This window comes from Aquila chrysaetos, chromosome 10 (genome assembly GCF_900496995.4).
Source record: "Aquila chrysaetos chrysaetos chromosome 10, bAquChr1.4, whole genome shotgun sequence".
Taxonomy (NCBI): Eukaryota; Metazoa; Chordata; class Aves; order Accipitriformes; family Accipitridae; genus Aquila; species Aquila chrysaetos.
This window is the reverse complement of record NC_044013.1, coordinates 15,373,848-15,399,791: the sequence shown is the minus strand read 5'-3', so window position 1 is coordinate 15,399,791 and position 25,944 is coordinate 15,373,848. Positions and strand designations below refer to the sequence as shown.

Genomic DNA, 25,944 nt, shown 5'->3' with positions numbered 1-25,944 from the left:
CAAATGTGTTCAAAAGAACCAAACTATTTTGGGGATGAGTTCACTCAACACTCCAAGCTGAGCTTTCATACAGGTGCATAGCTCTGCTTAGAGGAGGCACCACAAGCATTGGTTTCTTCTACCAACAGTAAGCTCACAGACTCCAAGGTAATTATCTGACACTGGTGGCAACATATACTAGCATCTCCACCAGCAGTAACACTTGTGCATTTCCTGCAGCCAAATTCTAACTCAAGTTTCTAAAAACAGGACTTAAATTTGCAATGTTTTTGTAATTGTCCACAAGTTTTCCTTATTGCACCTCTGTCTTAGGCTGACCTTTTAATATCAAGCCAAAATAACTCAGGTTTTTTTGAGGACATGGCTGGGAAGATATTTGCACATGACAAGATTCCTATAAAAGCTTTGCCAAAGAGCTCTAGAGCCTCCCCTAATTTGGGGAAGGAACATGAAGCTAAGGAGGTTATTCTAGTGTCAGTCCTACACCTTCTGCAGTCTCTTAAAATTCTTGCAAATTTGGCCTAGTTATAATTCAGGAAGCCATCTGTGCCAGAAGACTACTAGTCAGCTGCTAGAGTTCAGTTTCTTTGAAGATTCATTCCACCTGCACCAAAACAAGCACCATCCCTCAAAATACAGGCAACCAGATGCACAGGAGGCACATGGCATTCCAGCTGCAGATGTTCTGCTCTTGTTTGCTGGGATCACCATGGAAGCAAGCCTAAGATTAAGACCAAATAGCCTCTCACTCTTTCCCCCTTCCTCTACACTGTACCCAAGCAGCAAAGCAAATGTTGAGGGAGATTAGGAGCAAAGCCAGGTACACAGCAGCATGTGAGGAGACAGGCATCAGAACTAAGGAAAATAGGTAAAAGAACACAGGAAATAAAGTAAAGCAAGAACAGGACAGAAGATAAACTTTCCCAGAACCTGGAAACTATACCCATTATTCCCAACTTCAACTTTCTTTTCAGCCCCTGGATGAACAGCAGATTTATTGACAGTTTTTTTGTCAATAGCCCCTTTTAATAGCAACCCTGTGAAGAGAATACTTGATAAATTCTACAGTGCAGCTACTCAACACTGTATACACGGTCAGTATAACAACTACAAGGATAATCTTTTGTCACAATACTATTTATCTGCGTACCAGTAGCTACCCAACTTACACTGGTCTTACTTGCTATTTTAGGCTACCAAAAGCAGCACCTAATCCCCAAATTCAATACATTGCACTGTCACACACACGTAATACAGCACGGAAAACACTTTAAAAAGCAAGCACACAACACCACCAAAACTTTGTATGCTATCAAACTGCATTACATACACACAGAACAGTAAGTAGTTCTTTAAAAAGGAGCAATGAGACTGTTTCACTCATTAGGTTCCTTGAAGAGGAAGATGTGAAGTTCTTCCAAAAACTGGGACATTCTGAAGCAATGACAAACTACATGGCAGAAGCATACTAACGATGACTGAGTTAACACTCCATCTGGACACCAATTAAAATGTTTTATCTTCCCTCCATCTGGATAAAGAAAAACACATTTAATAATCAAGTACTTAACTACCTTTGAAAACACAACCCTAGGTCAAACCTCTCTGAAACCAACTTTTGCGTAAGTTTCAGAAGGAGACCATAGTAAGCATAACCATAGTATATACTTAGGAAACTTGTCCAAAAAGCAAAGACCTCGAAGTCACAAGAACTATATTCCAAGGATGTTCCAGCCTCAAATATGAGCAAAGATGCTGTATAACAGAAGTTGTAATCTGGGAAAAAAATTCACAGAAATGCACCACGGGTAAGATTTTAATGTATAAATACCCTATTTAGCATCTACAACTTCAGTAGTATCCAATGTAACAGAAGGTCCAATTCTCTCTAAACTTTCCTCTAATAAAAAAAAAACCAAAACAATATTCACTGACTAACCAGATCCTCAACTTACTGTCAAGAATCTCTGGATTCTTAATGTAAATATTATTCAACTGAGTCTGAAAGAACTTGTACTAGGGCCTCAGTAACATTTAGAAAATGGGAAGCAGTTCACAAAGTAGCCTTCCTCCAGTTAACTGAAGGGCAGTCTTACACAATGACACATACCCACAACCAAAATTCTCTCTGAGGCCCAAGCTGATTTGAAAAGTTAGCTGTGTCATCATGCCACATGCTCTATTAACTAACTATATCACTGAAATAAAAGCTGATAATGAAGTTTCCCCAACAGCAAGTACTTTTGGTTTCAGTTATGAAGACGTGCTTCTGCTTTAACTGCATTTGATTTCAATTTAGCCAGCAAGTACAGAAAATATTTCCACACTGGCTAATTGAAAGGGAGCTAAAAGAGCAAGAATGTCTACAGAGATGCCACACACAGCTCAGAGAACTGGGGCCACATGCCATCTAGCAGGAACATGGTCAGTCTACTCCAAAGGGTACCAACTTTGATTGGGTCATTTTATACTAAAAAGTCTTTATATATATAAATAATATATAAATTATAATATATAATATATAAAATGATATATAAAAAACCAAAAAACACTGAAGACAGACAAGGCAAGAAAGACAGCACAGCCAACTCCTTTGCCAGGGTATGTAGAGACTCTTTTAGAATTCCCTTTTTCTGACACCTGTGCAAATGGACTTACGTTATTGTCAGGAAAAGGAATATTTTTTAAAGTAGTAAACTACCTCATGTTTCTAGCTATAACTAGTCATATTTTTAATTTTAGAAAACTATTTTAATACACTCCACTGCAGCACAGAACCCATTAAAAACAGACTTTAATTACACAAAAAGATTCTATGTATAAACAGAAGTCTGCTTCACATGTTTTTCCCTCAAAAGTGTTAGACTTAGGCATGCAAGTGTTCCTCCTCTTACATTTTCAAAAAGATAAATACCTTTACAAGAAAGTAAAAGAGTGCCTAAATTAGAAGCAGAACTTATCTGCAGAATTATTACCTTACTATTTGAAGATAAATACCAAACTCTACCAAACTGAAATTAAGTCTATCCCATGCTTCTGTATGTGGAGATCTTTGGTCTCTCAATAAACTGATTCACCTTACCAATTATCAGAATTCACCTTACCAATTATCAGAATATCAGTAGCAACTACAACCAAGAAATCATAAGCTAGAAAAGATACCACACAATTCTGAGACTGTACAATAGGAAATTTACATAAAACTGACTTTATTCTCAAGCTGATTTTAATTACAGGCCATTGGTATTCATTTAATTAAAGTACTAGACATAATTACACTTGACTGGCTGAAGCAACAGCAATGGGAAATACCACATTACAGAAGACATAGAAAATTAAAAATGGGCTTTTTCACAGACTGTTTTAAGGAGGTCACAATTGGTTACCAGTTTTGTTACTACTCTGAAGTTCTTACAGTTATTTCACTTAAAATATAACACTATTGTGATGTCAATTTCATAACACTGGTTATTCACACTGACTAGTTATTGCTCTCATTCAAATAATTTAAAGCCATAATTATATATTTAAGAACCAGGTCAAGTTTGTAGATTGCTGAACTTAAATCTTATTGATAGAATTAAAAGGAGAGGACAACATAAAAAAAGGCTCAAATGAGAAAATAATACCATTTATTCTTTGGCATCCAAATGGAAATTCAGAAGAAAAAAAAATTAACCTTTAATTCCTTGATGTGTACCTAAACATGTGAAATATTGATAAAATCTGTAGTTTTCAGGAATATCTGACTTCCCCCATTATAAACCCAAAGATATATTTCTGTGCATAAAGTAATGTCTATTTATTGCTTGGAAGAAGAGCATTTGATTGCCAAGTTAAAAATTATACCAAAAAAGATACATGAAGTTGACTACAGATCCTGACTGCAGCCTTCACAAACATTCTCACCTACCATGGACAGGCAGGTCTTGGATATAGTGCAGTAACTTGGCAGAAAAAGCAGAAAATATATGGATGAAGTTATTTTTCTTTTTAATTTTTTTTTTTTAATAAAAAAACGAAACTAGAAGTAGCATGCTTTCTGGAAGAAGTATCTATAGGAGAAATAACTTGGTAGTTGAGCTTGAAACTTTCTGTCACAACAGTATTGGCTATTTAAGTTGGGAACACATCATAACTTCTCTAAAATGCACACTTAAAAAATCAGCCATGAATAATGTGAAATTCAATATTCAACATTCAATATTTCAATGTGAAATAGGTAAGCCTAACCTGCAGCACAACTGAATATTTCATCCAGCCTGCTCCCAGATCTTCATGGAAAAAGGACAGGCAGGAACAGGCTCAAGGTCTTCCCAGTAAATGGAGCCACCCTCCAGATCACATCTTTTCCAGGGAGTCCCCCTACTCTTTACCCCCATCATGCAGTAGTCACACCATAAAAAGATGTTTCCAGGAAAACAATAACCAGGAGCAGCCTGCCATGAACAAGAACTCCCCCAACGTATTTCCACGGAAAGGAGCAGGCTAAAAGAGGAAGACTCAAGTTGACAGCATAAATTGCTTGGAAAGTACTAGCCTTCTGTGTTATCACCTTTCAGACAAACAGTTTGGGAACACACGCATACACTCTGTAATAAATGATCATCCAGTGAACCAGTATATGCAAAGTTAATGCAATGTACCCAAGAAGCATGACACCTATTGTGCACTCACAGATTAACTGAACTCGACAAAAACTAGGGTTATATGGTTGCAACGTACAACTTCTTACAAGACCAGAAAACAGGCCATGTAGCCCACACCAGCAACAACACATTCCCATTTTCCGCTCTTGCAGAATGAAGCCAGCAGACATGAGGTTGCCTGCTGTTTCAAGTTTACTACTACTAGGTGCAGAGTTATTAAAACCATGAAGATCCTTATGTGGATATGAGAAGAAACTACGTCTTGCAGGTTAGAATATCAAAGGCTAATAGATCGGTATCTTATTCAATAAAGGGGAGAAAATTAAATACTGCATGGATCTTCAAGACAGTTTAAAAAAACAAAAAAACAAAAAAACCCCACACACACTCATACACACGCCCAGAACAAGAAAAATGGTAGCTAACATTGAAGTTTGCCAGCTAAAAATAAAAAGCACAACTGCAGCACATTAAGCTTCTGATATAAAACATCAACATTCTGATTTACCAATAAGTGAATCCTGTTCATACACGTCCCACAAAGATTATGTCTAGCTTTTCATCATGGAGTTGGTTAGCATCAACTGAGTATTGAAGAGAAACGCACAGACTTCATGTAAGTAAAAGATTCCTGTAACAAACCTATTTTCACAACTACCTTTCATGAACTTATATGATAAAAAAAAACCTCATGCAAGATTACTATCTTCTGAAAACCTACATAAGATGATGAAATAAATGCTCCAGAAAAAAACATTCCACATGCAGCAATGCATGTTTAAGTTTTGCCTGTCCCTGTGTTTCCACCACAACATAGATTCAAAGAAGTTGCAGTTCTATGAAGTAAAATATACACCTATATGACTCTAACCATGCAGTAAGCCAAATAACAAAATCAGCTACAGTATTTGTTATTAGTACAATTCAGACACGGGTTACTTTGTTAAAAGAGAAGGATGCAGAACTCTACAAATTTTAGTCTTTAAGGTAAACTAACAAAACCCTTTCATTCATTAGCTCTCATAAAGATAGTGAAAAATCAGTCAAGGAGAAACCACATCTCACCACTTCCCTGCAGAAGTTTCCAAATAAAGTCAAGATTCTGCAAGTTGTATCTATACTCAATTTTTCTTCCAAACAAACACGCAGGAAGTTAAGTTACATGTAAGTAGTTCAACAAGACTTATGGGAACATTTTAAGTGAAGCACTACAAATACTCTAAGAACTAGTAGTGTTTTCACTACACTTTAATATGCAACAAACAAAGGAGAAGAGATCACTGTAGTATTCCCTGAAGCATTAGAGGTTTCTTCTCATTTAAGTTTGTACTCAGATATACACTTTGTGATGTTTTTAGAGAATCTTCAGCAGGAACATTTGCTTGAATCCAACCTTAGATTAAAACTATTTCAATTCATTCATTAACCTGTCACATGTGGACTCACAAAAAAAAGAAAAAAACCAAACAAACAAACAACAACACTCCTTAGAAATTGTTTAGGTGAGTAAAAGATACGTGGAAAAACAGTCTAAAGTAATCTACAGTAACACGTCACAGAAGAAAAAGTTGCACCACAGTTTTAAGCAGTTTGGACCAGTCAAAAGCCTCAAATAAACTAAGCATATGAAACCAGCGAACTGTTGATCTGTAACAGCACGTGTGTTACTACGCAAAACAACACCACAACGACAAAAAGCACATGGCTTCTAACATAAGGGCAAAACACCTTTTCTTCTTAACACTGCAAGCGACAGCATAAGCAAGAACCAACCGGCTTGAGCAGAAACTGAGGGAAGTCAGCCTTTACCTATCAAAGCCTGGAAAAGGTTACTTTGGAAGATGCTGATGACACGCTCTATGGAGTTTCGCAGCTGCCGGTCCTCCGCCTGGCTCAGCTTGGAGCGGTATTCCTCCAGGAGGCGCAGGGCTCGCTGGGTATCTGCAAGCGGAGACCAGACACACCGGTGACCCCGGCGCACCAGGTAGGAGGACCGGGGATGCACACGCCGAGGACGCAACAAGCCTCCGCGGCCGGGACCGCCCCAGCCCAGCCCCGCAGCTTCTTTGTTCGCGCCTGGGAGAGCGCGGGCGGGACCGTGCCCCTCGGCGGGCTCGCACCGCACCGCAGCCCGCGGACCGGCGGCTCCCGGCAGCCGCCCCTGCCCGCCCGTCCCGCCGCCGCCGCCGCAGCAGCAGCTGTCAGGCAGCGACTCCGGCAGCTGCCGGGGCCCCTCGCCGCGCGGCGCTCACCTTGCTTCCTGACGGGCATGGCGCTCCGGGGCCGCGGCGCTCCCCCGGCGGCCGGGGCTCCGCCTCACAAACTTTGAGCTCGACTCGGGGCGGCGCGGCGGAGGCGCGGCTCCCCCTGCCGGCCGGGCGCGGGGGGGGGGGGGGGGGGGGGCGGCGGCCGCTCCCGCCTGACCGACCCGCCGACCGACCCGCACACCCGCCGGCCGGCCGGCGAGCAAGCGGCTCCGCTCGGGGCTCCCGCCGGCGCCCGCCGCGGCTCCTCCGCGAGAGACGGGACAAGCCGGGCCGGGCAGCGCGGTGCGGAGCGGCGGGCCGGGCTGGGACGGGCAGGGCAGGGCAGGGCTGGGGCGCTCGCGCCGCCCGCCGCCTCCCGCTCGCACCGCTCGGAAATTCCAAACTTTCCAGGCAAAATGGCGGCCTGGAGGCTGTGGGGAGCGCGCCCCCCCTCTCCACGTGACCGGGCCCGGCGGCCGCCCAATCAGGGCTCGGCTCGGCTCGGGGCCGGTACCTAGTCGGCGGGGCGGGAGGGGAGGAGGCAAGGTGAGCGCTCGCCGCCCGCCTTAAAGGGGCCGGCGCGCAGCGGCCTGGCCCCGCCCAGGCCCGCGCGAGGGGGCGGCGGTCCCCGAGACCCGGCCCGCCCGCCCGGCCCCTCGGGCGCCCGAAAGCTGCCGCTCTGCACCGGCGGGGCCGGGGCGTCGCGCCGGGGAGCGGAGCGCCCGCCGCGAGAAGGCGAGGCTGGGTCCGTACGCGGCGCCGAGGCCCACCCCCGCCCCGCCGGGGGCCCGGCTCCCCGCTCCGCCCAGCCCCTCGGCGTCCGCCGGCGGCGTGCTCCCTCCCGCCGGCCGAGGCGGCGCGGCCTCACCGGCGGGAACGGGACCCCCCACACACACCCTCCCCGCCCCCGAGCGTCCCCGGCGCTGATCGCCGCCGCCCGGCTGGCTGCGGGGAGCGAGGCGCTCGCCGGTGCGGCGGGGCCGCTCTCCCGGGCGCGCCGCGGGTGGCGGCCGGCGTGCGCTGTGGGAGGGCGGGACAGCTACAGGCGTGCCGCCGAAGTCCCGCGGCTGTGTCGGTTACCCCCCTTCGGCTGCCGTGTACCAAACGCCTGGGGAGCTGGCAGGCGTTAACGGGCGAAAAAGGGCTAAATAACTGCGCTGGCACTCATGCCGCGAGAGTCCCGGGCACGGATCAGCTCCCGGTGTGCTGCCTACCGTAAAAGCACACAGCTGGAGACGTTCCTTGTTCCGGGAAGCTGATAGCCTAATTACGTGAGAAGAGGTCGTGGGACAGGCAGGGAAACACAGATACCTTACAGACCTTACTGGCCTACACAACGAGCACGGGCATCCACCTGTTGCTGGGGTTTTCCTTCAGTCGTCCTGGCGAAGAACAGCATAGGAAGGGCTTATTTGAAGGAGGATAAAGAAATAGCTTTGCTGCGGTTAAGAGAGGACATAAGGTTAACGTGAGGACATCATGGGAGAAAGCATGAAAAGCCTAGCTTATTTGAAAATTTAAGAAATGGGCCATAAAGGCTGGCATCACGGACCGATCAGAATCGTGAAAGCTACTTTCTCAAAACTGGCATGGAAATGGTAATGAGGTGCCTCCAAAGGCAATGCAAACAGCTTGCTTTTTTTGTATGATAGCAAAGTGGAGACAGCATAAAAATGGGTGACTTGCATAGAAACATGCGCAAGGTAAATGATCTTTGCAGCATATTCTAGATGCCCATTAAAAGGAAAATGTATATTAAAACTGGTGAATTTAGGGGTAACTCAAATGCTTGTACTGAGGGGGAATGTTACTTATTTCTCAATCAGATAGGCAATCGACCAGAACCTCAGATCTGAAACACTAAAGTCCTTGTAAGTACGTGCATATGAGAGGCAGAGACTTGAAAGTTCAAAGCAAATCCTGCCACCGTGATTTTTTTGATCCAAGTTTGCATCTTCATTTACACTTTTTTGATTTAGACACAACTGAAAACGTACAAGAGCTTACCCCACGTACCTAAAAAGAATTTCCTGAGCAACTCTTGCAAATTTGAAGTCTGAAAATTGGGACTAGATTTGGCCGTGGCAAAGTCCTAATCTTAAAGAAAACTTACACTGCAACAAATCTAATGCAGATCTAGAAAAGGCCTCTCTCTCTCCCCACCCCCCCTCCCCAATACTCCCGTGTTTTGTACTTAGATTTGCACCAGGAGTCTCTCCTCCTCCCACAGCTACGTACTGTGAAATTGTACACATACCTCAGTGAAGAAAACAGAATATACGTTTAATGCTAACTGACACACATTTCTCATTTTCCTCCTTTCTAGTTGTATTTTCATACTTTCAGAGTTTTGGCACTAACTGGTACCAGTTCATATATTTTTAAATGAAAGCATGCTAAGAAGGGAGATTGGCAGAAGCCTCCATCATCTGGCCTCATCAGTTTTTCACTGTTTACAACAGCAATAAATGTACTCTAAAGGGGCCATACTCCTCTTGATGTCAGAGGAATATATACACAGAAGGAGAGGAAGAACAGCCTAAATTTAGCTAGCAGAAAAGAGACATCTGCAGCACTTAGGTTGATTTTGCTGACTGATGAAAATATATTATTACAAAGCAAAAAAAAAAGAAAATTTTTTGCAGTTAAAGGAACCACCATAAAGAAACTACTTTTTTCATAAACAGGATTTGATGTTTCCAAGGCTTTTTTACTTTAAATAACAGGTAATCCCATTACATATGGTCATTGTGCTGGGGACAGAGAAATAATCCCATATATAATATCCTGAGACAGCATTTCTCACTTGTTACTAATGCTCCAGGAAAAAAAAAAGAAAACATCAAAGAGGGGGTCAGGATGACGGATCAGCAAGCCCGGAAGCAATTAGGTAAGCCTTATTGTACCTCAGAGAGCAGTGTTGGTTCCTGGCATTTCTGTTTCAGTTCTAGGAGTGTATTTGTTGATTGAAAGTGGTTGAACCAGAAAGCACAATATTAAACTTCAGTATATAAAGTGGTTTTGAAATTCCAGTGCATATAGAAAACATCCCATGAATGGAAAATGGCATTTTTACTCACACATTGCAGTAAGAGTCAGTGTTGCAAAACCACTCTGTATTACACATCGTCTTTTCCAGGCTCCAGTTTTCAGGAAATTGTGTAGTTCCCTTTGGAGGAGGGGAAAACTGGGTATGAACCAGAGCATCGTTTGTGCCACAGCTTAAGCAACATCATTTAAATCAAACCGTTACAGGCAGCATACAGAAAGGCTTGTACTTAAATTGTAGCTGGTGTGGTCAGCATACAAGTCAGCATTATGCTGTGCTCAACACGTCCTGGCTGTGGTCCAGAATGACCCTTGGCATAGGAACTGCAGAACAATTACACGAAGAAGCAGCCCGTTGTCGTTGTAGCCCTCTTGGCCCCAGAAGCGGCTGAGGATCTGACCGATGCCCCCTCTCCCTGCCTTCAGATCTCACTGTTAAAATCCCTTCTTCTGCAAGCGCTGCCAGCAGCCTGCGTGGGACGCTCTGTCTGGGACCGTACCTCTGGCAGGGACAGGCAGCTTGCTACAAGGCATGTATTGCTCTGCCTGTTGAAGGACACGGTCCTTCGGGGGGATGTGCTATATGGGAGCAGGCAGCTTTCGGCAACAGGGCGGCCAGCACAGCCCGGATGTGGAGATGGGGAGAAATGTCCGTAACAGCCACCTGATCCTAGCCCATGCCATTTGTACACACCGGGAAAAGCAGGCAAGAGGCTAATAAACCCAGTTTACAAACCCATAGTGAACACAGACAATGCTTTCCCATTTTGAGAAACTATGCCAGAGCTTGTTGGCAGCTGCCTGCTCTGAAAATTACCACAGTAGTGACCCCTGCCAGGGATTTGTACCTGATCGTACACCAGCTCCTATCCTCTCAAGGCAGGCTAGCTGCCAAAAGCCACTTTGAAAACGGCCCTGCTCTAGAAACATCACCTGTACAGCTGGCACCCCACTGTGGGGAATACGCTTTGGCCACAGGCAGGGCAACGTGACATGGAGGAGTCCGACTTCATGCCAACTACCTGGTGGACCCCTTAAGTCCCACTGGAACAAGTTGACAACCATGTGGACTGCTCAAAATGGCAATATAAGTAGATGTGTTGCAGCTGGTGCCCCACACAGTAACTGGAGAGTTATGATGAACTCAGGAGCCTTCAAGAAACATCCACTAGATCCACACATAACACACCAATCAACACAGCAACAACCATTTGAAAACCAAGACAAAAAGGACAGCAGACATCACTACATTGCAAGAGTTTACAGTTGCCAATATGGCCAAGAAAATGCAATAGTAACAAGCTCAGACAAACTCTGTTACAGCAGAAGGCGGGGCAGACTAACTCAATAAATACTGGTACATGTATTCATATTCAAGTTGGACACGGGTGTATAAGGTGGCATATTGCTAGAATCGATAATATTAACTTTAGCAAAAAGAATTGCTGCCTGTTGAAGAGCAGTGGGTAAGACTCAAGAGTTTTTTATATTGGGCTTACTAATAAAAAAACCTACAAGAACAAGAAAATTGATCCTTTCTGTCTTATGTTTGTCATCTGTTTAATGCCTAAAGTCACCATATAGTATAGGACTCACCACATAGTACACAGAGCAGATGATTTCCCTTTTTCATACAGAACTGGGAATTGCTACTCATAAAAGGATCTCTGACAGCTGCAGAAAAACTTTCACTTCTCTCCCCCTGCAAACTCAGTGCAATGCTTCACAGCTAGCTGGGGAAGCTATGAAGCTAATGAAGCCTGATTTCCCCTGGCTAATAAGGAATGAAGCCTGAATGAAGTTAGCTTGTTCATTATGCCTCCACTCATCTGGATTCTGATGTCTGATAAGATTGGATCATGTGCCACAGCCTTACCTCCCAGGAGCTGTCTTTTCGGGAGAGTGCCTTTTCTTTATCATCTGTAATTTTGTGGGTTATAAGAGATGCAAACAACTTCTTACAGAAGCATTCTGCTTGAATGAAAGCATGGCATAGTAGCATATGTCTTTTTTTTCTGCAAGAGCTACTACATACAGCTAATTTTCATGAGGCTACTAAAGATTAAAGCTACTCTTTTCATTATATCGTGCAGTTACTGTGTCACACAACCCAATGAGTCACGTGCCTGTCATATATACTGTTAGCAGTCAAAATACCAGCTCACTCTTGTCTATCTATCTTCATTCTTGTGGGTAAAATAAGTTGCTGCCTATCACGCACAGAAGTATCCACTCTAAGTCCAGTTGTTAAAATCAAAGTTTTATTAAAAAAATCACAGTTCTGCTTATTTAATTAAGCCTACTCAATAGAATTCTTATGGGATCATCTTACACATCTCTGATTGTCTTCTCTCTGTAAGAAAGATTAAAATCAAACAGTTTCCCCAGTAATACAGGCTTCATATTTTTAATTTGTGAATTCTATATCCAGTGTTTGTCCTCATAACTGAAACGTGTCTTAGGTTAATTTGATCTTGATCAGAATACAAGGATGCCTTTATTCTTAGGGTTAGAGATTCCAGCTGAGTATGACTAGTAGATGAACATGTTCCTGTTTACAGGGAGAGTAAAAAGGAACTGGTCTTTTTTTTAATCTAAAAAAAATTTTTTAAAACTTTTTTTTCCCCCTATCATTGTGCAGTTTGTGTGCCCTGAAGTTGTTTGAGGTCTTGTGCAATTAGGGATTGTATGCCGTGCATATAAAGTCATCTCATCTTTCTTTTGCTCCTGTAATAAGGTATATCTATTCAGTTTGGGACAGATCACAATCCTACAAAAGAGTGAGTTTTGTTATTCTAGCAACCTCAGGAACTAGAGCTTTATAAGAAAATGGTATGCAACTTCTATTTCATTATTTAGAATGTTTTATTTAAATGTATTTACCTGATGTACAGAATAGTGTAATCTGGCTGCTAATGCTCCAATGCCTTCTGGAAGGCTGCAAAACATCAAAAACAAAACCATACAAAACAATATTAATTACAACCTAGATCATCTTCCTCCACACTTTCTATAATCGGGGCTGCGTTATATAATATCAGCTTAACAGCTTCTTAGTTGACTTCCTGATGTAAAGATAAACATCATTATATAACCTGCCTATTTTAACTTTCCCAGTCAAATTAAGCAGAGAGGTTCGTGTATTGTATGGAATGAGTTTGCCTGTGTGAAAATCCAACCCAAGCAGTAAACCCTCCAAGAGCAGGTTAGATGGTCTTCAGCAGTCTTTTCCTGTGAGGAGTGCAGCAGTTGCTTTGGATTTTGCGTGATCAAATGATGGCAGGTGTGTTTAGAAAGTTAATTTGGGAATTTTTCTATGACCGAGTGTTACCCAATTAAAACACAATCTATTCAAAATAAATGTAACTCTTCACATCATATGAACATATAACAAATCCCCCCAAAACAGCATTCAGACAAAACACAAGAAAATGCTATTAAACCTCACTGTAGGATTCAGACACAGGCTATGCAAAGTAGCACCTCCTAGAAAGTGCAGAAGCCACTTTTACTCTAGTGCTTTTTCCTTATTTCTGTGGCACAGTCCACAGCATGCCTTGAAGTGGAGCCGCTAGCGATGGCTCTGTGTACTCTGTGCTAATTTTCAGGCAGCTGCTCTCTGGCCAAGGTAGCTCATCCAGAGTTCTTGCACTGTGCTAGTGTCAGCTCAGACATCTGTACAAGCCTAATCACCCCTGGAGTACAGAAAGTGGTGTGCCTGAACCACGCGATCCAGTAGCACACAGCAAAATGACATCACAGCATATCACATCAAGATACCTTTGTCTTCCCAACCCAAACAATGTAGTATTTGTAGCAGAGAGCACAGGATTGTGCCCAGCCTTACGCCTCTTACACAAGGGTCAGATCTACATAGGTCTGCTGCCACCATATTTTCCATCACATGGACCTGAAGAAACAAATAGTCTTCATATTTTGGGATTACAGACACATGTAGCTAGATCAGGCAAGTAGAAAAACTAGAAAGGGTGTTTGGCGGTGATTTTTATAGGAATCAAAATCATACTTGTCAGAAAGTACCTTCTTTTAAAAGCTAAGAATCACTTTCCAAATAAACACTTTTCTTGCAAAGTATTAAGACATTCTAATTCACACCAAACGGTATTTCCAAACACTGCAGGAACACACTGAGCGTGTGGAGCTCTTAAAGTAACCCCTCTTTCTCCTGGGATGACAGACAGCTTGTTTAAAATTCCCTCTTCCTATGCTAACACCTACCTTTTGAGCTCACCAGATAATTGAAAATATGTATTTGAGAGCAATTAGGAAGAGCAAAGACAGCAGGCTGCTGGTTTGCCCTTCAGAAACCATAGCTCCATCTGTAGCGTTTTGCCTGCTAGTAGCTACAGGCTATGCTATGGGTACCCAGGTCCCAAGCTTCCCATCTCCTGCCCCTCCTCACTCCCTGCTGCTCAAGATTGTAGAATTTTTCTGCAGAGTTCAGTTGAGAGGAGGAGTTACTGGAGCCAGCATGCCCAGCTGGCCCTCAGGGCTACCTCTGGTGGTGAGCAGGTAATTGAATTATCAGGCACACCTTCCCTTTGATGGGTTTTTCTCCCTCCTTGTTTGTGTAGAAGCTTTGGGAGGATAAAGGTGAGTACGTTCCACAGCTATGTGAAGGAAAAGAGCAGTGTTAAAAAGGAATGCAGCTACAGAATTCAAGAAAAGTTTTGTCTTGTTTGGAATTTTATGAATAATTTACATTCTAGGAGGGAGATACTGCCAGTGGCTGAAGCTGAGGGGTGAGTCCTCCAGTGTCTCACTGAACAACTGCAGAGCTGGAACAACTCTGGACGAGCAGTGAGGAAACCTGGAAAACTGTGTCCAGCTATGCAGGGATCTACTGATGAAGGGGACCTAGGGGCTGCAGAAGTTGCCCACAGTTAATGCATCCTACCCTTCACTCCAGGAGAAGTGAGCATTCAGTGGTGCTGAGCTCCCATTAACAGTGAGCATCCTGCAGCGCCCACACAACTTTTCTGTTATATTTTGATATGCGTTGAGGTGCAGAAAGTCCTTGTAAACCTGGTCTGTTTTCAAGAAAGGACTTTGCAGAGCCCTCATGTGGGTTTTGTAATAAAACACCCTTTAAATCCTAGTGGTATTGTGTCTGCTCTTACTGAATATAAAAGAGGTTGTCAGAGTCCAAAGGAACCTGTTACTGATTCACATGCAGATTGCAGTTTGTCCTTTCAGTAAATCCTCTGTAATAGATAGCTCATTTAAACTTTCTAGCTTGCATATCACTTATCTTGGCCCAATTCCCTGATCAAATACTATTGCAAGTTGAGGTCAATGGAAATTTTAACAGTTCCTGATGGTAAGTTCCCAGGAAGCTTATATTAGGCTCTCAGAATCAGAACTACTTCTGAACACACTGACCTAAGTTTTTTGCTGCTGTTGGCAAAGGCTTGCATGGACAGGTAACATTTCCAGCTGGGTCCAAGTATCTAGTTATATGCTCCAGAAAGCTACAGGGAAGCTGGCTGCAATAATCAAACATGCACAGTCAGAGACAACAAGTTACTGTAAGGCTATTTACTACTGATATTCCAGTGCTTCTATTCCTTCCATTTGCTTCTTGTCCTCAAAATACAGCATTTCTGGAAATAATCTATCAACCTTTTTTATTTTCAGATTTTCATTTCAGGCGGAGGCGGAAATCTTCCACTAACCACGACTGTGGTTTTTGCAAGGTAAAAAGTGGTATCACCAGAGGCTGTACTACATTCCTTCTCAGATCTACCCTATTGCAACAGTAGAGCGCATTGAGTAACTAACTAGTTTGTCCGATACTAAGACTGACTCATAAGGAGAAGAAAAGTTGGAAGACAGGTGTATGCTTGCAGTTCTTGTCCAATTTCCCTGGTAGCTTAGAAATGTGGCAGAAGAAAACATTAACTTCGTGATATGCAGGCCCCTCTTCTGGAATGGTTTACGTTTATGTATTTGCTTAATGCTGAAAGCAGTGAAGTTCCTTTATTTATTTTTGGTTGCAGAGACCACAGGGACTAGGACTTAAAGGTAAAATATTTTCCTTTTTCTTTCATCAGTAAATACTCCACACTCTGCGGAGACGGACTTACAGAAGAAGCATGGGGTGACGTGAAGAGCTGCAGCAAAAGAAATGCCGTGAAGTTGAATATTGTAGAGATCAAAGTCATACCAGGCAGGAGGAAGAGGCAAGAAAGGCAGGTATTCAACACAGGATAAGTGTGAGCCCTTACTGAGATATGGCCATGAAAGGGGAAGATGATTGATGCAGGCTTCAGGAGAGAGATTTTCAGCAGGTAGGGTGATCCTAATGGCCCTGTACAAAACATTAGTGAGACCTCACCTAGAGTAATATATTACTATGACCACCTGTGTTCAACAAAGGTGAACTTGCACTTAAAGAAGGCAGAGGAGGGCTTCTGGGATGATGACCAGAGTGGAGAGCCTCAGAGGATACCCTCAGGTCAGCCAGGCTATTGAGGAAAAAGAACAAGGTTCCCCCAGAAAGCAGAAAGCTTCCTGGGACAAGAGCAGTGAGGCTGGGACCTGCTTCCTAACTAGAAGAGCGCAGACAAGTCACTGAGCTGGTTTCAAGGTAGGACTTGATGAAGCCATACATCACAGTAGACAGAAAGCAATATTTTACTGTGTTCAAAGTCCACACAGTGTTCTTTGAATTCCAGGTTCTAGAGGCTGGGTGCCTTTCACCTTGGATACTCACAGACTACACCGTGTCTTTAAACAGAAAAGTAAACTTCACAGCCAGATTTGGGCTGCATCTGCCTTGAAATTGCTCTATATTAAGGGGAAACAGTGTACAAAGATGTAGATTTTGGTTTTGCTTTATTCCAGTAAATTCTCTCTCACACACAGTTTCTCTTGTGCCTTCATTCTTGACATTTCTGGGGTCCTCTGGTAGGTGGTCTGGACAGTGTTGTAAGGTACAGCAGCTTCAAGATAACAAGCTGCTGAAAGACAGGAGTCCTGAGGACTATTCTCATAGCTGAGGACATCTCTAGCATGGTAAAACACTAGATGTGCTCCTCTACTGTAAGGTGAACAGGGTGGGATAGACTAAAACCTCTGCTAGTTTTGGGTTTGTTTTTTTTTTACTGCTTTATATTTAGCCGTATCAAGGAAGGGACAAAAATCAGCTAGTGAGGAAGAGTGGTATTCCTCTCATCAAAGCTGCACTGAATTTATACTTCTGCTCTAGGATTGCTATGAACTTCCAGGCCTGTGCACTTAGGGTAGACTCAAGAGAACAGCTCAGTCCACCATCATTGGTCTGAATCCAAGGACTTCTACTTACTTTCCTAACCAGAAACAGCTCGGTATTCTCATAGATCTCCTGGCATCATGCAGATGTACAGCATGCTTCAGAAACTCACTAAGGATTTACTCAATTATTAATTAAAATCTCATTTGATTATGATTCCATCACATGCTGGAGGAAGCATCCAGTTTCATTGCAAACAGTTAATTTAGACTCTCTAAAGATGTTCCATCATTTAAAACAAAATCAGTAGTCCAAAGAAAGAAAACTATATCATTATTTATGGCACTACATTACAATTCAGGTAGGATTAACGAACTCTGTTTCTATTCTCTTTAACGATATAATATGATGAAACATGCTGGCTGTGTTCATTATTGTTTATTAACGCAATTTATGCAGGGTACATCTTTGGTGTAGTTCCAGTGAATTTGACGCATCTTTGCCTCTGCAGCTCTCATTTTTCTCTGCTTTGGCTTAATGTAACTAAAAATGATAATTTTGTGGGTAGTCCCTGCTCAGTGAGCCACATGCTCATTTATATCAGAAACAGGTCATACCTTCAAGGACTTAGCAACCGAAGTGTGCTAATTTCTATCTGTGGCTGGAATTAGCTGCTAGATACCCATTGTGTCTGGTTTTTATATAGGCCCTCAGAACTGAAAGCATCAAAGGGTCATTGCACAAGAATAAAGCAGCCCCATCAGATCTCACTTGCTTGATTCCTTATGTGGACTTCATTTGAGTTTCTGCAGTTAGTCAGGAAGCGTTCGATTCTGCTGCTACCCTGCCCCACGGTGCCCCAGCACACACGGCACTGCGCTCTCCATGCTGCTCCATGGCATCTTGCCGGCCGCAGTCATACCAGTGAGGGGACTGAAGGAGACTCTGCTGACTTTCAGCCCTTATTGACTCATGGTGGTTCAGAAATTTCACTACCCATGCAGTAAGTGCTAGTAAGTAAACTATGTGGTCTAGCCCCAGTAAGTTTAAATTAATATTTCCACACAATACAAACACTTGCTGCTTTTTATATTTTTGCGGCAAGTTATTTCTGTAAACTCTTTGGATGGATGGAAAGTACTTTTGAAAATGTGGAAAACATATAAAACTCCTCCAAATACCCTGCAGATTTTAACAGCCCACACGTGGGCCAACTTCATTTCATTGCTGGTGCCTGCAATGGAAAGCAGACTGCCAGCCCAGGCAGCCAGAGTCCAATTCCTCACAACAGTGTCACTGTTAAAGCCAGGGAAATCACCCCACAATCACCACAGTCAGAATGAAATCATCAGCCTGGTACTACAGCAGTTTCAGCAGTGGTATATATTGAAAGCAGAACACAAGTTTTCATTTTACAGACCCCAAAAAGCTTTTCAAAGTCTGTGCAGACCTGGGGAGTCACTTCTAGACTGGTTAAACAATAGGCTTAATTTCTTGGTTCACCTTTACAATGTCCTTAAAAGCAGCCCATCCTACAGATATCCACAGACAATTTGAGGAAAACCACTCAGCTAGAAGGAAAGATGAGGTGGCGTGTGGGAAGTGCAAAACAAGAGTCCCTGCTAGTTGGTGTTGGTGGAGTAGCAGGGATGTGGGGTGCCCAGCCTTATCACACGTGTACCAGGCTTGCTGCTCCTGCTGGCCTCTTCATCTCAAAAAGCCACAGGGGCACACCACCTTTCTCTGGGAGTTATTGGGACACCCAGCTGGGGACCAAGTCCCCCTGAACAGCTGAGATCACTTAAGCTCTCTCAGCATGAACCAGAGACAGCTTCAGAAATGCCCTTCAGGAACAGTTACAGCCCCAGTGCTGGGGAGGGGACGGTCTGGTAAAATGCAATGCACTCTCTTTACAGAGAGGTGCCCCCAAGGCTGACAGGGCAGCAAGGCTCCCCAGGGACTGCCAGAAGGCTTCCTGGGACACAGGTACTCCACCACAGCATTTATTGTGCTGTAAGCGATCATAGACCCTGCTAGAAACAACCTGTAAACTTTCTTCTTACTAAGGAGCTACATTACATGGGCTCAGATCTGTTACACCGATCCCTCTAGCAGCACTTATGGAATAACTCTCCATAAAAGCAACCACTCAGCTAATTTCTGTTGCTTGTGCAAAAGCACACATGCAGATAGGATATTTCATCTCTATTTACACTTCAACTTCTTATTCCTCTTCTCATTAGCTAGCATGTTATTGCCAGTTCTTCAAGAAACTGTCTATCCGGTGGTGATATACCATTTGCAGGCAGAATGGTTCCCCTGGCAGTGCTGTATCAGGGGTCCAGCACACCAGCACCCCTGAACCCTCTGTGTCAAAGCAGCCTTCCGCGAAGCTTTCTCTTGAAGCTTTCCTGTCATCTCATGCACCCATGATCCTTTAACTCTGCTCTCTACTCTCCTGTCCTATTTGTATGTAGTATACCTTGCAGCTCACCGAAATAATAAAAATGCCTTTAAAGTTTTTGAAGGGGTCTGTATTGCCATTCCCAAACTCAGTGATCTCCCAGGACAGATGCTGTGCAGGCAGCCAAAGGAAAGCTTTCTTCAAGTTCTTTTACAAAGCACCTGAACATTGCTATGGAAGGATGCAAGTATTTCCTCTACAGTGTCTCAGATAAGATTGCTGATAAGAAATACCAAAACTGCCTACCCTCGTTACACCTGCCCTCTGGGAAACAGGCCGAAACAAACTTATTCCAGAGCAGCCATCAGACTCTAAGCCCTTTCAGTCACTACCAATTATCAATATTGCTTGACTAAATACTATATAGCAAGTTATCCAGGTTTACTAGCACACTCTTTCAAAATATGTGGGTTTGGGGTTTTTTTTTTAATTCCACAGAGTGACTTTTTTTAAACAGTACCAATCTGAATGGAGGGTGGGAGGGGTCTAAATTAGCAATGGTTTTGTGTGCCCGTTTACAGCTTTCCAGGTCAGACACACTTCACAACAGTACAGTAACACTAGAAAAGTCTCTGCCTCCACTGAGCAACGCTTTTGGGCAGATAAGTAAAGTAACATATTCTCTCACAGTGGGGGAGGCAGCTAGATTGTTTGCCCTAATGAATATTTCTGGCAATTTTACTATGCTAAATTACAGCAAAAAGTTCTCTACAATCTCACATTGCTTCTTCCTGCTATACAAAACTCTCACATATAGCCTCTGACACTTTTTCTGGCTCTGTAAGGCCACAGAATTATCATTAGGTTGGGGAACACTTATGAGGGGACATAGATGTTTTGAATGTAAACAGCCAAATCGCATGCTCCACAGCAGAACAGTGTATCTACACATTCCTTCCCCTTAGATTGGTTGTGAGATTTTTCTGCTTAACACCTAACACTGCTAGCATTTGGGGTACAGCTGCAAAAATAGCTCTGTTTCTGGCAGGCTGGTTGCATCATTCACAACTGCTGCAGCAAACATCAGGGCTGCTGTTCTTAATTCAGGCTATAATGCATCTTCAGTGCTGGCCCTTTGTAGAGGAAGATGGAAGAGATACCTTTTCTCTACTTTCATCAGCAAAAAGCAACTGGCAAAGTTTACACATTGCCTGCGCTGTGCTGAGGAGGCAAAATTACCATGTAATGAAACTGATAAAGGGCAGACAGACTTGTCTGAGGCTGGAGTCCATGCAGCTGAGGAGCTGAGAGCATGAAGACAGACATCTGCCCCAAGCCCTGCCAGCCTGGGTCGGTCCGCAGGACATGCTGGAGCGATCTGAACTTGCTCCATCTGTACCAGGCGTTAGCACAGCGAAGCAGCAGCAAAGGCTGCGGGGTGCCCCATCCCACTGACGGCAGCGCAGCAGCTACCTTTGGACACAGAAACCCACCAAGCAAGGGTCAACAGTGAGCAGGTATGGCTCTACCAGAGCAGCAAGAAAGGGCTAAAGCAACCGGCCACGTTCATGGTTTTGTGTGTTGGACTTTCTGCTCCTAAAGCCCTGCTCTCAAAAGGCTCTCGCTTTACCAGTTGGATCCCATAGCCTGAGACAGCTGCAGTCAGTGCTCTGCAATCACCTAGATTCGATTTTCTTCAAAATAAGAAGTGCCATTGCATTACCACCTATGAAACTAAAAGCAGAATAGAAAAAAACATACATATGCAAATGGTTATGCATAACTGTCTAAAGTTCTTAAGAGACTGCATGGAAAATAGACGTGGAAATTTCACAGATTTTCAGCATGACTCAGGGGGCATCCAAACAGTAAATGTGACTCATGGACTGCGTAGGCATGTACAGGTATGTGGGTAGGCTTCTGGAAGCCATATGGTTTCCTGCAGGAGCTGAATATCAGCACAAGTGGTGGTGGGGAGAAGAAATGTGATGTTTTATCACATAACAAGCTACTTAAGCACTGCCTGTCCAAGAATTGCTAATGGAGCGGAGCCTGGCGAGGGCTGGCTTCCATCAGCACTGCAGAATAGCGTGGCTCCTCTAAAGAATGGGATCTATTTACAGGAAACTCTTCGGAGCACAATGAAATTTAAGGGGGTGAGAGGCAATTATATTCCAAAATAATTTGTTGTTGTTGAAACTGGTCTTTGAAGAACTCTCTATAGGAGGCCACAGTCTGGCAGAAAAGGGACATCATGTGGGACCCTGGCAGTATTTGGGCTTTGTGAAAGCAGCTGGAAGCAATTTCATCTGAATTCTAATAATGTTTAAAAATGAAGAGCCAAGCTTGGATCCAAAGCAAGACACCTACCCCACAGAGCCAAAGGAGTTATACCTGCTTAGGCTCGTCTAAATGTGCTATGAAATACTGTAATTAAATATTCAGGTGAACTTATCCAGTCAGAGAACAGGCATGCTGCAGTTGTCAGTTCCTGGCACTAGACAGTGCACAGACCCACCGTCTGCTGAGGACAAGGGAAGTCTGAAAAGCCGCTACACCACCAGGGAATTCAATACCACCCCTCCACACCCCCCACCGACAAAGAGCCACAAGAATTTACAAGGTTGTTTTCCCTCAGGGGGAAGAAACAAGGAGGTAAAACCAAGACATGGATTTTGTGACTTTACATGAGTAGCATGAGCCAGGGCAGACACTTACCAAAGGGCAACTACACATGATAAATATACACTGCCCCTTCCTATTTGACAGCTGCAGCCTGTCATTTATTTCCTGCAAGACAAAGTAAATCAAAGGAAAAGAGTGGATGTTTTTCTTCCATTATTCTTCCCCTACTCCAAAGGCCATAAAGAAACTGAAAAAGAGGGGGTAAATAGCAGTTACACGTTATGGGAGTGAAACGGAGATATTTTTTTTTTAGTTAGAAGTCAGTATCAATGCAACATAGCATCTGGCGGACATGGTGCATTTGCTCCTGCAGCTTCAGTCTCAAGTCTGACAGGAGCAGACGACCAGTGAAGAAATCAGAATGGATTCATGTTTATTTTGTCAGCCAAAGGTATCTAAGGACAGGAGACTTGCATTCTGCTTTGGGTTTGGATCTCATGGGTGCTGGGTGTCTGGAGATGGGACTGAGCTGATCTTACCCATGCTCACAGCAGACCCCATCTGCTGCAGAGCTGGGGTAATGCTTCCTCTGCACAGCGCAAGTGTTACTTGGAGTCCCTCTCCAAAGAAAATTTCCACCAAAAATGGGGACTCTTTGGCCCAAAAGCATCAAAATCCTGGAGAAAGGCTGTGCAGTGCGATGCAAATCTCCTTTTGAGATCTGTACTTAAAAAGAGAATTACTCCGGGGCATTTGTCCTAGGGCACATGCTGCGATCTGTGGCTTTCACGGTTATGGAGAACCCTGTTCTCACTACAGTGGAGACATCCACGAATAGCATAGAGTTACTCTGCTTTTGGGGTAAGTGAGAATTTTGCTGATAAATACTTGTAGGTGAGGTAATAGCCTTCTGTCAGTGCTGCTTTTACATTATAGCAGATTCAATGAAGGAAAAGAGACAACCATCTTGATCTAACAATACATGAGAAAAACTGGAATGACAGAAATAAAACACTAGTCTCTGAGCTGTCAGAACATCTATGCTGATACAGGAACAGGCAAGAAGACAGCAGAGGGAGAGCAGGTTACAAAAACTGTGATCAACCATGAAAGTTCACTTCCAAAAGCCATTTGAAAAGTATGGACACTGAATAGTGAGCCCCATGTTCAGAAGCTGATTAGGGTGCTTGTCCACTACCTCCTGTTGGCCTCTGCAGGAGCAACGTTATCTGCTTTCAAACATATTGCTGGTACAATTTTAGCTGGAGTCTTCGAGTACAGTACTGCTCCATCTTTTAGTTAATGTATGTAGAGAATACAGATTAGAGAGTCTTTTTCAGCTCCCTGGACAACTATGACACCTCAACACCTTGAAATTTCAGGATAGTTAAGGTAAAAATGGAAATATTTTCTCACCTTCCAGAAATCTGCCAGATCTACTTGGACAGGAGCTGTCTCACAGTGTGGGCAGGGAAGGATGAGGGCAGTACTCATCTGCAAGAGTACTTCTGATGTGGGAGAGAGATGTTAGAGCTACCTCCACTTCCATGTGTGCAAGCACCCCTTGCCATGGGTACATAAATGAACATCCTGCCCCAAAAAGGACTGCCTCCTGGCTGCCCTTCTAGGGCACATCACAGGTGTCCTCAGTCATCCACCAGCTGAGCCAGTTTATATCCAGGACACTTCAGGCACACTGGCAAAAATGAAGCAGGCGATTACCAACCACGTGTGAAGTAAGTACAAACTCCTGTGCAGGTCCTACAGCCGGTTCACTTGTGGTTGATGCACTTCATGTTTCATTTGTAAAGGCTTGATCTTGCTAAGTCAAGAATAAGTCAAGCACTCCTAAATAGACAAGCCCTGTAAGTCTTACATACCTTTTAGATGCTAATCTTTCCCCAGAATCAGTGAGTTAATTTAACATAATGAAGATGTCTCTGTAAGAGCTTGAACATAACTGATCATGAAATAAACATAATCTAATTATATCTCACCGATATTGCAATTAGCAGCACAACCAGCTGGCTGGTCAGCTGGGTCTCTGCCTTCATTGGAGGGGCAGAGCTCTGAGCCCTGCTGCAGGGATGGCACATTCCCTCAGCAACAAGCTGGACAAGTTCCTTTGTCCCAGGGGGTAAAGACCTCCCCGATCCAACATGGAGCTAATGGAGGGATTTCACTACAGCAGCACGGCCCAGGAAGGGCAGAAGGGATCTCAAACCTTTTTAAAAGGAAACTCAACGCAAGTTTAATAGGTCCCTGGATGGAGGCTCGGGTCCAGGGTGTATTTCTAGGTGCTCTTTCCGTCATGAGGAAAAGTGAGACAAATGCCAGGTTAGGGTAGAAAGGCAGTGGGCATGCTGGGATCCTCCCTGTGGGATCTGCAGGTTGTTCAGGCTTGCCTGCACCTCACTGCTACCAGGAGCAGCCCCAGTATCCACTCGTCCTCCGACCAGTGAGGGGAGGTCGGCCTGGCACAGGGGAGGCGAGAGGCAAGTCTGCATGCAGAGATGGCAGGGCGCAGAGCAGGTTTCTGCGAGACTGCATTAACTCCCGGCTATTCCCTTCTGCACTCCCAAATGGTGCCTTTGGCGCAGGGGACAGAGCCCTGCGGACACCTCAAGCCCCGCGTCTGTACAGAAAAAAAGCTGTGCGAGTGTGTCTGTGCAAGGCAATGGCACCTATGGCTTTGTGCACTGTGAAAAGGATCAGAAGAGCCTGTGATGTGGGCTGAAGATTTCTCTTGCAACCTCTGTGGCAAGTTAATTGCTGTTGATTACAAACCCAGTGCAATCTTGTCAATTTGCAACACAGAACAACAGCAGCTATTTGAAAGAGCAGCCCTGCATCCAGCTCCTCAAGCACAAAATTCTCACGTTATTTAACAGCATGGTACGAGGCTGTTTAGGAAACAAATAGCAGGTAGATCTGGTAAGGGCCAGAAGGGATTGAGAAGCAGATAATAGCTACCTGATTAGTAACAGGAGGTGTTACACTCTGTCACCTCTTTTGAAGTGGCAGCTTGCTCTCATGAAGATCAGGTCTGCTGCACTAGGCAGTGCAGGCAGAAGAGTTGCTGTACAATGCCTTGGTCTTGTGCTCTCTTTCTGCTCTTGTTGGTACCTGCCAAGGAGCCCACGGGGCCAGCTGAACCTCTGGGCTGTCTCACATCTGTTCTGCAGAAGCAGTCCTGTCCCTGTATGCTGGCAGGGCAAGGAGCAGAAAAGAGGCGACCTGAGAGGCAAAGTGACTTGACCAAGGTCACCTGGCAGATCAACACCAGAGCCACATGCAAGGCTCCACTGAAATGAGTGGCTGTGGTCTGGGCACGGTGCCCTGAGCTCACCATGGGGCAGCCATTTGCAGCTGGACACAGAAGTTGCTAGCCTTTCTTTAAAATAGCCCGTCAGGTAACACCCTTCAAAATTCTTGCAGAAGAGAAAGAGCAGCAATTCCTCACTTAGAGCCTCTGTTGGCCCTGCCAGAAGGACACAGAAGGGGAATGGGATGAGGTCAAGCTCCACCAAAGAAAGAGGCAGGAGACATACGTTGTCTGTGTCCGGTACCCTGGACATATGCTCACGCAAGCTCTATGGGACACTCTTTCACACCATCTCATGAATGAAGTAATTTGCTATTGCTAAGAGAAAAACCAACACATCTGTACATGGTGCTTGACTTAATTTTCTTATTCTAACACAGCATCAAAATAATTGCTTTATATAACACATATTC

At 44.2% G+C, this 25,944-nt stretch overlaps 1 protein-coding gene across 20 annotated transcripts in view; it reads right to left on the bottom strand.

The window, feature by feature from the left end:
- The window catches only part of DLG1 (discs large MAGUK scaffold protein 1), a 172,919-nt gene extending 165,595 nt beyond the window's left edge, over nt 1-7,324 (bottom strand). For 7 of the 20 annotated variants that reach the window (XM_030027194.2, XM_030027196.2, XM_030027198.2 and 4 more), the window contains exons 1-2: nt 6,902-7,323; nt 6,459-6,590 (exon numbers count right to left, since the gene is read on the bottom strand). In XM_030027194.2, coding sequence (XP_029883054.1) covers nt 6,459-6,590; nt 6,902-6,920 — 151 coding nt within the window. In that variant the 5' untranslated portion in view covers nt 6,921-7,323. Of the gene's footprint in view, nt 1-6,458; nt 6,591-6,901 lie in introns of all 20 variants that reach the window. The other 13 variants (XM_030027204.2, XM_030027207.2, XM_030027208.2 and 10 more) reach the window with 5 other exon arrangements.
- Nucleotides 7,325-25,944: the final 18,620 nt, after the last annotated feature.